The following is a 12,422-nucleotide window of genomic DNA, read 5'->3' as shown; positions in this document are numbered from 1 at the left end:
AATATAATGTGGTTGGCAAACGAAGGGGCTTGTGTCCTCTTGCACAGTATGAGTGTTTAATTATATTTTATATTTTCCCAGGTACAATTCCAGATTTTGTTTCATATATGTTTGGTATTTGTGCATGTAGTTCTTCTGTGTGGGGTAAATGACTGAGATGAGAAATGTGTTCTTAAATATGTAAGAACATATTTTTAGATTCAGAAAAGTTTAAGAATGAAACAAATATTGCTCCTAATCCTACCACATAGCCTCACTGATAATTTTGTTTTTAAATGGTAAGAGATATACATGGTAAGAAGTTTCTGACTTACCAGTTTTGCTAAAAGTAGAATTTAAATGTCCTCACCGAAAGGAAAAGTTAGTATGTGAGGGGATGGATGTGTTAATTAACTTGCTGGGGAGTAATGCTTTCACAATGTATACTTTTAAATATCTTATAATTTAATTTGTCAATTATACCTCAGTAAAGCTGGGCAAAAAAAGTTTACAGCCCCTCTTCCCAAAATTTGCCACTCTTGGTAATTTCTTATGCATTCTTCTGTTGGGGTGTGGGCCCATATTTTAACAGATAACTTTCTTTTACACACAAAAGGAGTCATATTTCTGCAGTCAGAAATAGAGCTTGGTGATCTTTTCCCATCAGTACGTAAAGTTCCCCTCTGCCCATTTAAACGGTTGAATGGTACCCTGTGTATGTTCTGTGGTTGACTTAAATGGCCCACCTGCTGCTGAGCATTTAAATTGTTTCCACCATTTTGCAGATTTTGGGGGTTACTTTTTGCAATAGTTAGTGGTAGGAGGGTGGTTTTTAAAACTATTCATTTTGTTTATCAGTAATCTTTCTTCATTATGAAAAAATACATATGTTGTAGAAAATGTGAAAAATGGAAAATTTAGAAATAAGTAAAACTTGTGCTTATCTCACGAACCAGAGATGAGAAGAACTGGCAATATTCTGATGTATTTGGTCCTGTCTTTTTTCTTGTGTTTATGAGCACATAGACCCATACTACACAGATAATGACATAGTTGAAGCCTTACTATTGCCCAATTCTGAACTCTTGTTTTTTCATTTTGCATTTTCTGTCTTTAGAAATTCTTGGTGAGTGTAATTTTTTAAACAACTTTGTTGAGGTATCTTTGACATAAAAAATTTGTATGTATTTAAGGTGTACAGCTTGATGTTTTGACAGATGTATACATTGTGAAAAGAGCACCACATCAAGCTAAATAATTTATCTATCACCTCTGCATAGTTACCGGGGTGGGCGTGGGGTGAGAAGATTTAAATTAAGATCGATCCTCTTAGCCAATTTCAAGTATGTAATACAGTAGTATTATACAATAGTTAACTATTGTCCCCAAACTCTACATTAAATCCCCAGAACTCATTCATCTTGCATAACTGACACTTTTTACTGTTTGACCGACAGCTTCCCATGTCTCCCTCCTCCTGGCCCTGGGCGGCCACCATTCTGCTCTCTGCACTTAGGCATGCGACTGTTTTAGATTCCACATATAAGTGAGATCAGGCAGTATTTGTTTTTTTGTGTCTGGCTTGTTGCACGTAGCTTAATGTTCTCCAGGTTCATCCATGTTGTCACAAATGGGAGGATTTCCTTCTTTTCATGGCTGAATAATATTACATTGTGTATGTATATCCCATTTCTTTGTGCGCATTCATCTACTGATAGGTTGTTTCCATGTCTTGGCTTTTGTAAATAATGTTGCGGTGAAAATGGGGGTGCATACATCTCTTGGAGATCCTGATTTCATTTCCTTTGGATAAATACCCAGTAGTGGGATTGTTGGCTCATATGGTAGCTCTGTTTTTAACTTTCTGAGGAACTTCCATACTGTTTTCCCTAATGGTTTGATTCATTTCCATCCCACCAACAGTGCACAAGGCTTCCCCTTTCTCCACATCCTCACCAACACTTTTGTCTTTTTGACAATAGCCCTTCTTGCAGGTGTGAGGTTGGCATCTCACTGTGGTTTTGATTTGTGGCATTTTTCGGATGATTAGCCATGTTGAATATCTTTTCATGTATCTTTTGGCCATTTGAATGTTTTCCTTGGAAAAATGTTTATTTAGGTTCCATTATTTTAATTGGGTTATTTGTTTTTTGCTATTGAGTTGTGTAAGTTCCTCATATATTTTGGATATTAACCCCTTATCCAGTATATGGTTTGCAAATCTTTCTGGTGAGTGTAATTTTTAGTAGTTGTGTAATATTACACTACTACTTTGACTAATTTATAATGTGAAATTTAATTTCTATTTCTTATTTTTAGCTGGACCTCCGTATACTTTGTATTTTGGTATTAAATTCTATGCCGAAGATCCATGTAAGCTTAAAGAAGAAATAACCAGGTATAGTACTGACTTCGCTTTTGATCAGTACATGTATGACATATACAAAAGGCTTTATTTAAAACAAATTGGGGTCAAATATTTGGATGGGTGTCTGCAGGCATTTTGTAATGGGACTCCTGTGAGAGTTAAATTTAAACTAGCATTGCGTGAGGCAGTTCAGTGTCTGACGATAGATGTGTTTGAACAATGGCATGGACCTGGGTTGACAGGATAATAGATTCTGCATCTGCTGTGATGGGATATTTCTGTATTGTTACTGTGAAGGATGCATTCAGTCTTTGTAGTCCTGTAAACGTAGCCATCTGAACTGCGTAAATGGAGGATATATATATTTAAAAATTTATTTTATAGAAGTACAGTTGATGTACAATGTTTTGTTCGTTTCTGCTGTACAGCAAAGTGATTCAGTTACACATATACATATATATTCTTTTTCATATTCTTTTCCCGTGGTTTGTTACAGGATATTGAATATAGTTCCCTGTGCTATACAGTAGGACCTTGTTGTTTATCCATTCTATATATAATAGTTTGCATCTGCTAATTCCAAACTCCCAATCCCTCCCTCCCCCACCCCACCTCCCCCTTGGCAACCACAAGTCTGTTCTCTATGTCTGTGAGTCTGTTTCTGTTTCATGGATAAGTTCATTCATGTAGGGACAATATTTTGATGCTGAGTTTGCATATGTAATTATAAACGTGAAAAGCCACTCACTTCTCTTTAATTGTTGTAGCTTAAATATCAGCTGTCCAGGGATTTCATTAATCTCTATGGAAAATGAAAAGATAATTGCTTTTAGTATTAAGGGAGAGAAAAAACCCAGTGTTTTTTAATGCATTACTTTACCTTTGTCATCAAATATCTTATTTCAGTTAAGACAGAATTTCTGATTGGTATTGATTATATTGTTAAAGCAGCCCACGCCAGCATTTGAAAATGGCTTATAAAGAGCAGACAATAGCATTATGTTTTCACTTATTCCACTAGTGACCTGCCTGCATGTGGTAGCAAAAACAGAAGCGTTTTCCCTAACTTAACTCTAAATGGTCAGTTTTCCTAGTGAACCCGTCATTGGCTTGAGTAAAGCCTAATGCATTGCTCAGAAAATTGGAAATCATCTCCTTGATAACTAAGACAGTCTATGGTCTTGTTTCTATTCTATCCTTTCATCTTTTTCCTTAGACTTTCTTTTGTCTTGATTCTGCACTGCACACAGATGAGTGAGAAGAGGGTCAGCTAATCAGACCTTTTCTCTTCCGCTCTGAAGTGCTGTAATTAGGCCTCATTTGTAGAACTGTGCTGACATCTGCTTTGCAGCGAGCACTTGCAAAGGCAGGGCTGCCTGTCCAGGGTTTCTCCGAGCACTCCTCTATGGGAGAAGGAACACTGTGTTGGGGAGAGGTTGAGGCGAGGGGTCATGTTGACATTAGAATTTCATGAAGAGTCTTTGCATTCAAGAGGGATTTCTGAGTTGAGGGCTTATGGGGAAACTGAGCCCAAGTGGTATAAATGCACATTTATATCTGTAACTCATTAGGGAATTACAGGGCACAACATTTTATGAAAATACAAGGAAAGTTCTTCATTTTGATTTTATCAGTAACCTCTCTGTGCTCAATTTCCTCACCTGTAATATTGGAGATGTACCTGTCTCGTAAGGTTTTTGTAAGCATTAAATGGAATAATGTTTGTAAAGCTCTTATTAGTTGGTTGTTTCGGCTCATAGTTAAGTGCTTGATAAATGCTAGCACTTATTATTTCGTTCTGTCTTTGCTCTGGTGGTTCAGTGAGTTACGTCTTTTTTTTTTTTTTGGCTGCATTGGTTCTTCGTTGCTGCGCGCAGGCTTTCTCTGGTTGCGGCGAGCGGGGGCTACTCTTCGTCGCGGTGCACGGGCTTCTCATTGTGGTGGCTTCTCTTGTTGCGGAACATGGGCTCTAGGTACGTGGGCTTCAGTAGTTGCAGCACTCGGGCTCAGTAGTTGTGACACGCGGGCCCTAGAGCGCAGGCTCAGTAGTTGTGGCGCAGGGGCTTAGTTGCTCCGCGGCATGTGGGATCTTCCCGGACCAGAGATCGAACCTGTGTCCCCTGCACTGGCAGGCAGATTCTTAACCACTGCACCACCAGGGAAGTCCCCCAGTGAGTTACATCTTAAATGAGAGTTAGATTCCAAAAGATACTTGATTTAGTATTAAGAAGGGGGGAAAAGGGAGTGTTTTATAATGCATTACTTCACATCTGTTTACCAAATACTGATGATGAAGAGAAATTTCCCTTTAGAAACTACTAACAGCTCATTAGCAGAATATATGGATTTGTGTGTAATCTACAACCCCACAATATATTGAATACAACCTTGTTTTCCTCAAGTTTTAGACCATTTCATGTATAGAACCAGATGATATTGTTGGCTTACAGTTAGTGGCCATGATCTATAATAATTTGTTTTTATTGTACAAAACATAGAGTCGAATTTAAGTAAGTTAAACGAGCATTTAATGTGATATTATTGTACACTGACTCTTAGTATATCCTAGAGATAAAATCATTGATTTGCATGAATATGCTAACTTAAATGGTTAGGCATAATGGACTTTAAAAAGGGAAGGGAGTCAATTACATGAGATAATTTTGGCAAAAGCAAAAACTGAAACCAAAAGACAGAATCCCCCAAAATAAGCTACTAAAGGAAAAGCATACTTAGGCCAGCATTTTCAAGTCGAACATTTATCTTGCTTCAGTTCGTTGGAAAATTGTTCCAACCTACTCTGTACTGGCTCTTAGGTTGTTTGTAATTTTTTTCCTTCACTTTCTCTCTTCTATTTCTTTTTTCTTTTTTATGAAATTTAATTTAAAAAATTGAAGTATAGTTGATTTACAGTGTTTCAGGTGTAGAGCAAAGTGATTCATTATACATACCCATATATATTCTTTTTTGGATTCTTTTCTGTCATAGGTTATTACAAGATATTGAATATAGTTCCCTGTGTTATACAGTAGGTTCTTATTCCATCTATTTTATACATAGTTTGTAATTTTTTGATATGAAAAATAAAGCTACAGTAAACATGCTTTTTTTCCCCTGAATTTTATTTTATTATTTTATTTATTTTTTCTTTATTGGAGTATAATTGCTTTACAATGTTATGTTGGTTTCTGCTGTACAACAAAGTGAATCAGCTATAAGTATACATATATCCCCATATCCCCTCCCTCTTGAGCCTCCCTCCCATCCTCCCTCCCATCCTCCCTATCCCACCCCTCTAGGTCATCACAAATAAACATGCTTTTTTTTAAAAAAAATAATTATTTTTATTGTGGTGATTCCATCTAAGAACAGTTAAACGACAAAATACAGTACAGAGTCAAACACAGCTCCCTTTTTTTTTTTTTTTTGGCACGCGCATGTGGGATTTTAGTTCCCCAGCCAGGGATCAAACCTGCGCCCCCTGCATTGGAAGGACAGAGTCTTAACCACTGGATCACCACCAGGGAAGCCCCTAAACATGCTTTTACTTATTCTTCCATGTACAGTTTTTTTTGAAAGTCACACAATTTCCTACATACGGTTAAAGACCTCTTTCACCATCTAACCCATTTGTTTTACTCCTGCCCTTGTGGATGACTACCCAGCTTGTTTCCTTTTTAAAATTACATGTGATGCTGCATTGAATCTTCTCATGTAGATAAGTTATCATGCTAGATGACGTATTCCAGAAGGACATTGTGTCTAGGGGGAAATTTTTTAGATGAATGGGATGCATTAAAAAATAAGGCTCCAGACTATGAAAAATATAAGTTAATAGAATTGCTTCAACTTGGAGTACCTGCTATGTGCTCTAAAATGTTTTCTGAATAGATGAAGTTGGGGGACTCTGAGGTCATATATCCTACCCTCCATTTTTATAAAAAGTTCCTGAGATGTTAGCCAGCTTCTTTCTTCTTAAACATTTTGAAGAGAGGAAACCTTACTGCTTCACAAAGCAATGGAAGTTCAATAAGAAATAAAAGATCTCTGGAACTTCTGTCATCAGCACTAGGTTTTCTTTCTAGGTTTATGCGAAATAAATCTAACCTCTTTTCTCTTTATCAGTTTTTTAAATAATTTGTGTCCTCATGACATCTGTTAAACTTATTTTCAATTCTGATTCAAAATATTATGACAGCCTTCCATGTATTATGTGTCATTCATAGCTATCTTCTGCAGATTCGATAAGCATAATGCACATATTCGTTAAGAAGGCAGACAGGCTGGGTTTTGCAGCCTTGCTCTGCCACTCACTGGTTGTGTTATCTTGAGAAGATTACATAACCTTTTAAAGTCTCAGTTTTCTCATCTGTAAAATGGCATTATAGTATTTCTTCAGAAAGATGATGGGGGACTTCCCAGGTTATGCAGTGGTTAAGAATCTGCCTGCCAATGCAGGGGACACGGGTTCGATCTCTGGTCCGGGAAGATCCCACATGCTGCGGAGCAACTAAGCCCGTGAGCCACAACTACTGAGCCTGCGCTCTAGAGCCCGTGAACCACAACTACTGAAGTCCGCGCACCTAGAGCCCGTGCTCTGCAACAAGAGAATCCACCGCAATGAGAAGCCCACGCGCACCGCAACGAAGAGCAGCCCCTGCTCGCTGCAACTAGAGAAAGCCCGCGCGCAGCAACGAAGACCCAACGCAGCCAAAAATAAATAAATAAAAGATGATGGGAGGAATATATAAGATAATACATGCAAAGTACTTACCATAATGCAAAAATGAAGTGTTCAGATGGTGGAGGTAGCTAAAATAGAAATAATGATTACCTTATATTTTCAAATTACTGACTAAAAAATTAGGGAGGAAAAGACCAACTTGGAGCCCTGACGATAGGTCTTCCAGGTTAATGTCAATCCATTAATCAGAATATCCTACTACTGCCCTCTAGCCTGCATTTCTTGAATTTGTGCATTAAGACAGAATTCACTCACTCACTCACCCTCCGTTCAATAACTCTGTGGAGCATTCTTGTCCAGTGCGCTGAGGACAAGGAGATTCTATAGTGACCAAAAGAGAGCTATGCTTTCAGTCCTCCAGAGAGCGAAGACGGAGAGTGAGCGAGTCTGAGTGCGTGAGTCTGCCTGTTGCTTTGCTGACAACCCTATGTGTGATGACACTGACATTTTAACTCTTTCTAAAAAGAGAATAATGTTCATTCCAAATGACTTGTTCATGATGAATACATTTTAGCTTCTGAAAACAGGTGTTTGTTTTTAAATATTTTATTGTACTTTGTTGGGGATTGACATTAAGCTCGTCAATTATTTATTATTATTATACTGGGTAATCCATATCCTTCTCTTTGTTAAGGTTAGTGTGTTTTAGCTTCTTTATGAGCTGAGTGGCCTTCAGTCACACAGTCTCTTCCGGTGTCCCTGTCTCCTTCTCTAAGTGAAGTTAATGGGTCTCAACACATCAGAGTTGAGCTGTGGGTCACATTTCGGTATGGATGCAAAAGACATTGTGACCTTTAAAGGACTATATAAATACAAGGTGATACTGCTACTCTTTGCTCCTGTATGTTTATCATCAGTTTTAAACTGCAAAAATGTTATTCCCAATCTTTGTCATTTTCTCTTGAGAGTCAGTGGGTGCTTTCTCTCCTGCTTTTCTTTTTCTTAAGTCATACATGCTATTTCCCCCACAGTGTTCAGTACTATGTTATTATTTAAACCTTTCCTTCTGTCCTGCACATTAAGTTTCATCCAGAATGATTAGGCTCCTGTCACAGGCTGCATCCTTCTCTGTTGGATGCAGAAAACCGTCCTGCCTTTCCTGTAGGCAGGTGCTCTCCTCTCAGATGTCTCAGTGTCACATTTTGCTGGCACCAGAAATCAAACTTCTACTTGTCCTCATATCTTTCAGTTTCCTCACCAGGGTCTCAAGTCATTGGAAGGTGCACTTCAGCCTTCGTTGCTGTGAGCCTTCCTGGCTGTCTTGGGCCCCAGAAATCTCAGGAGAACCTCCTGTTTGGGCTCTGGAAAGAACAACATCTCTTCTTTAAGCAAATCTCCTTTGCCTGTTCTTCTCATCTCTGACACTTGCTAAACTGTCTATGGTCCTTAGCAGCTTGTACATCCTGGGTGTCAATTCAGCTCTATTCTATGAACATCACATAAACGCAAAATGGTGAGGCCAGTATTTCAGGCCCTTCTCTTGTGTTGTACTGGTTGTACTGTCGTGATGAGTGAGGATGGGGTGCAAGACGGAGGGCTTCTCCCCCAGGGCTCATAATCTAGTTTGGGCCACAGTGCATGTGCACCAGTTTGGTAATTTACATACAAAGATAACCAGTAATTGCTTTATGCGGCCTCTGCTTTGTACCAGAGTGTGTTCTGGAAAGCTTCCTTATTAGGAGGATCATGTTAAATCAACATTTTTTTTTTCCCCCAATGTGGGTACAGTGTAACTAGGGTTACAATATAATTTATTGTTCAAACCCTAACACTTGGGAGAATGATGAAGAGAGTTATTAATAATGGGGAATGTGTAACAGACTTAAGCTAGAACTGTCCTAGGCAAACTGGGATTTATTGGGTTAAAACCAGAGATAAACAAGGGCTCACACATGCAGTGATAGCCTTAATCAGAATGATGTAGAAGGAAAGACTCAGGAACTCTAAATCTGTAATTTAAATAAAAAATTGTAGTCTAGGTCCCATAAATGGACAAAATAAGTTATATATAGTTAAAAACAAGCCCTGAGATAAGATAAAATGTTCAGCATATAAAGATATGATTTTACCGTATGATAGATTTGTCTTATACAAAATTAATATGATGCTTGCTGTGATAAAAATTAATAAAATTATTAGTTAAAAATAGTTTACTTCTTTGATTTTAGTAGATTATTTTTTTTTAATGGAATGACTTAAAGATCTCTAGTATCTTTAAAAGGCAGGCTACCCAGGGAAGTTTGAACAGATGTCCTTTTTTTTCTTCATGAATTTCGCAGAGACAACAAAGAATGTTCATTTTTTTCCATTTTCATCTATCTGTCTATCTGTTCATTCATATATCTATCATCAAGTCAACAGCTATTTACTGAGCAGTTACTGTGTGCTAAACCCTAGGTACTGGGAATACAGTCACCAGTGGGGTCTGGTTCCTTTTTCTTTGTACCAGCTTGTCTTTCTCTGTTTCAGCTCTGTCTTTGTAAAAGCAAGGAGAAATCATCTCCTTGGTTCTCTTTACCTTTCTCTCTGAAGCAAAGTCTTATGGGATTAGGTCCCTCAGTTTCTTTATTTGGCAAAAGATTTTACTATTCAGTCAAATGTTATAAAAGTCTTAATGGAGCAAGACAAATATGCCTCTGTGACCCATTTACTCAAAAAAATACACTTTAGGAAAAGAGATTCCAAGTTAACAATAGAGGAAGGGAGTGAAGCTAAACACAAGTTTCCAGCGAGCAGTAGTAATTCTGGGGAAATGTCTCTATATTTTTGCATTTCAGTTCTGCTAACGTCACTTTACTTTTCTCCTCTTCAAGAGGAACCCAGATGATTATAACAAAGTGGATTTGATATCTAAGATGAGCATTCAGGGAACAGAAAGTAGTTAGTAGGGCTGGGAAAGTGAACGCAACTTAAGGAGTGGGGTTAGCCATTGGTAATGGCAAGAGATTTGGCTCAAGAAATAAGCAAGTCTTGTAAGCTATCTTAGGGATCTTGAACTTTGTCCTGAAGGCAAAGGGAAGTGTCTTAAGTTTTGTTTGTTTTTAAATCAAGGGAGTGACCTTATCCTAGTTACCTCTTGGAAGTGTCATTTGCAAGGGAGATAAGTATGACTAGTGGCAAGGATAGTGAAGGTTTTAGAAACCCAGTGGTTAGTGACCTGGACTAGGAGAAGGAGGAAAGTGTATAGACTCCAAAAAACAGGTTTAGTGATTGAACGTGGGTGCCTGGGGTTACACATTGTCCTGGGTTTCCCTTGCTTATGTGTCTGGAGAACCGTGGTGACATTTACTAAATGAGTAGTGGAGAAACACAGGGTGTTAGGCAGATTTTCACTTAAGCCTGTGGGTACAAAGTTGATTATCAGTCTTCTAGAAATAATCAGAGTAGCATCTAAAATTCACTAAGAACTTTGGTTGTGAGCCTTGGGTGAAGAAAAACTTACCACGGTTGATTTTTATAATTAATTTCCTATGCTTTTTTCCTGCCATTCCCAATGACAGCAAGCGTCACCTTGCAAAGAAAGAGAAATCACAGAAGACAGCCTGGTGTGTGTGTGTGTGTGTGTGTGTGTGTGTGTGTGTGTGTGTGAGAGAGAGAGAGAGAGAGAGAATAAGTGATGGTGGCTGAGGATGGCATGGATGATTCATTGTATTGGTTCATAAACCTCTGGCCTCTTTCACCCACTGGCAGAAAGGCTGAATGGGAGGGGTAGGGGGAAAGCTAGCTAAGGTTGCATAACATCCTGACTAAGAGAGTGCTAGGGTCACATTGCCTGGGTTCCAGTTCTAGCTATGCTACTTAACTAGTTGCGAGATCGTGGACAAATTTTTTCATCTCTTTGTGTCTGTTACTGTTAGCTTCTTCATCTGCAAAATGGAGATAATAATAGTACTAACCTCATTTTAAAGTCTTAAATAAGTTATTGTCTGTAAAATACTTGGAATGAGTTACTATATTTACAATGTTTAGAACAGTGGGTAGCACTATTATTTATTTAGTTATTTATTCATTCATTCATTCATTCATTCATGCATTTATTTATTTATGGCCGCTGTGTTGGGTCTCCGTTGCTGCGCGTGGGCTTTCTCTAGTAGTGGTGAGTGGAGGCTACTCTTTGTTGTGGTGCACGGGCTTCTCATCGCGGTGGCTTCTCTTGTTGTGGAGCACGGGCTCTAGGTGCACGGGCTTCAGTAGTTGTAGCACGCAGGCTTCAGTAGTTGTGGCACGCAGGCTCAGTAGTTGTGGCTCACGGGCTCAGTAGTTGTGGCTCACGGGCTCAGTAGTTGTGGCGCACAGGCTTATTTGCTCCACAGCATGTGGGATCTTCCCGGACCAGGGCTCGAACCCATGTCCCCTGCATTGGCAGGCAGATTCTTAACCACTGCGCCACCAGGGAAGCCTGGTAGCACTATTATTATACAAGGTTTTCTTTTAGCAGATGGAATGAGCAAAGCCGCAGATAATGGGCAACATCTTAATAAGTGGGAGGATTGATGGAATTACATTATAATGGCCTTTCTGTCCTGTATCCATGATTTTAGACCCTGATAACACGTAGCATATTGGCTGGGTCCTTGTAATTTGTTCATCCCAGTGAGAACATGTTGTAGTGTTAGTGGCAGTGGCAGTGATGAGAATGGTGAGACTAGCTTGCATGAAACCTCCACGTCAACCTGATGAGGTGTAGATACTTCATGATCTCACTTTTACCCTTGAAGAGCCTGGCTGTTATGTGAAGCAGCTGCCCAAGGCCAAGAGCTCGTGAGTCCTGGAGCTGGGATGCAGTCCAGCTGGTTTAAGTTGAGAGCCTGCACTCTTTAGCCACTACCCTGATTGCCTCTGTAGTGTGTGTAAATAGTCCTTGTTCATGCAACGGCCCCCTCTCAAAAGAGCAGAAAGTGGCTTTATTTTCATTAAAGGTGATGTGTTTCAGGGTCTGAAACTACAGGTCAGGGTAGTGGAAGATATCATTAATCCCTCTTTTCCATTTCTCTTTTAGATATCAATTTTTCTTGCAGGTGAAGCAAGATGTCCTTCAGGGCCGGCTGCCCTGCCCCGTCAACACTGCTGCTCAGCTGGGAGCGTATGCCATCCAGTGTAGGTTCCACTTAAGCAAATTTGCTTCAGAGCTCTTGAGAAGAATGTTTGAATTTTTCTTTTTAAGCAAGTTTATAGTTCTTGTTATCAAATGACATTTTGCTAAAAAGAAATTGAATTTAGTCAGAATTCAAGTTTTAATCAGTGTGCCTTCAGAAGGGGTAAAAGTGAAGCCGGTTACATATCCCTTGTAGTAAGTTGCATGGAGTTTTAGTCACAGGAATAGCACTGATT

General features: G+C 39.0%; 1 protein-coding gene across 7 annotated transcripts in view; it reads left to right on the top strand.

The window, feature by feature from the left end:
* EPB41L4A (erythrocyte membrane protein band 4.1 like 4A) overlaps positions 1 to 12,422 on the top strand; it is a 263,468-nt gene that overhangs the window by 146,454 nt on the left and 104,592 nt on the right. For all 7 annotated transcript variants that reach the window (XM_082455778.1, XM_082455775.1, XM_082455773.1 and 4 more), the window contains exons 4-5: positions 2,299 to 2,377; positions 12,091 to 12,188. In XM_082455778.1, the coding sequence (XP_082311904.1) occupies positions 2,299 to 2,377; positions 12,091 to 12,188 (177 nt within the window). The remainder of the gene's footprint in view (positions 1 to 2,298; positions 2,378 to 12,090; positions 12,189 to 12,422) is intronic.

Source organism: Balaenoptera physalus (genome assembly GCF_965194825.1).
Source record: "Balaenoptera physalus genome assembly, chromosome: 3".
NCBI classification, from domain to species: Eukaryota; Metazoa; Chordata; class Mammalia; order Artiodactyla; family Balaenopteridae; genus Balaenoptera; species Balaenoptera physalus.
Note: the sequence above shows the minus strand (reverse complement) of the source record. Positions and strands in the feature narration are given on the sequence as shown.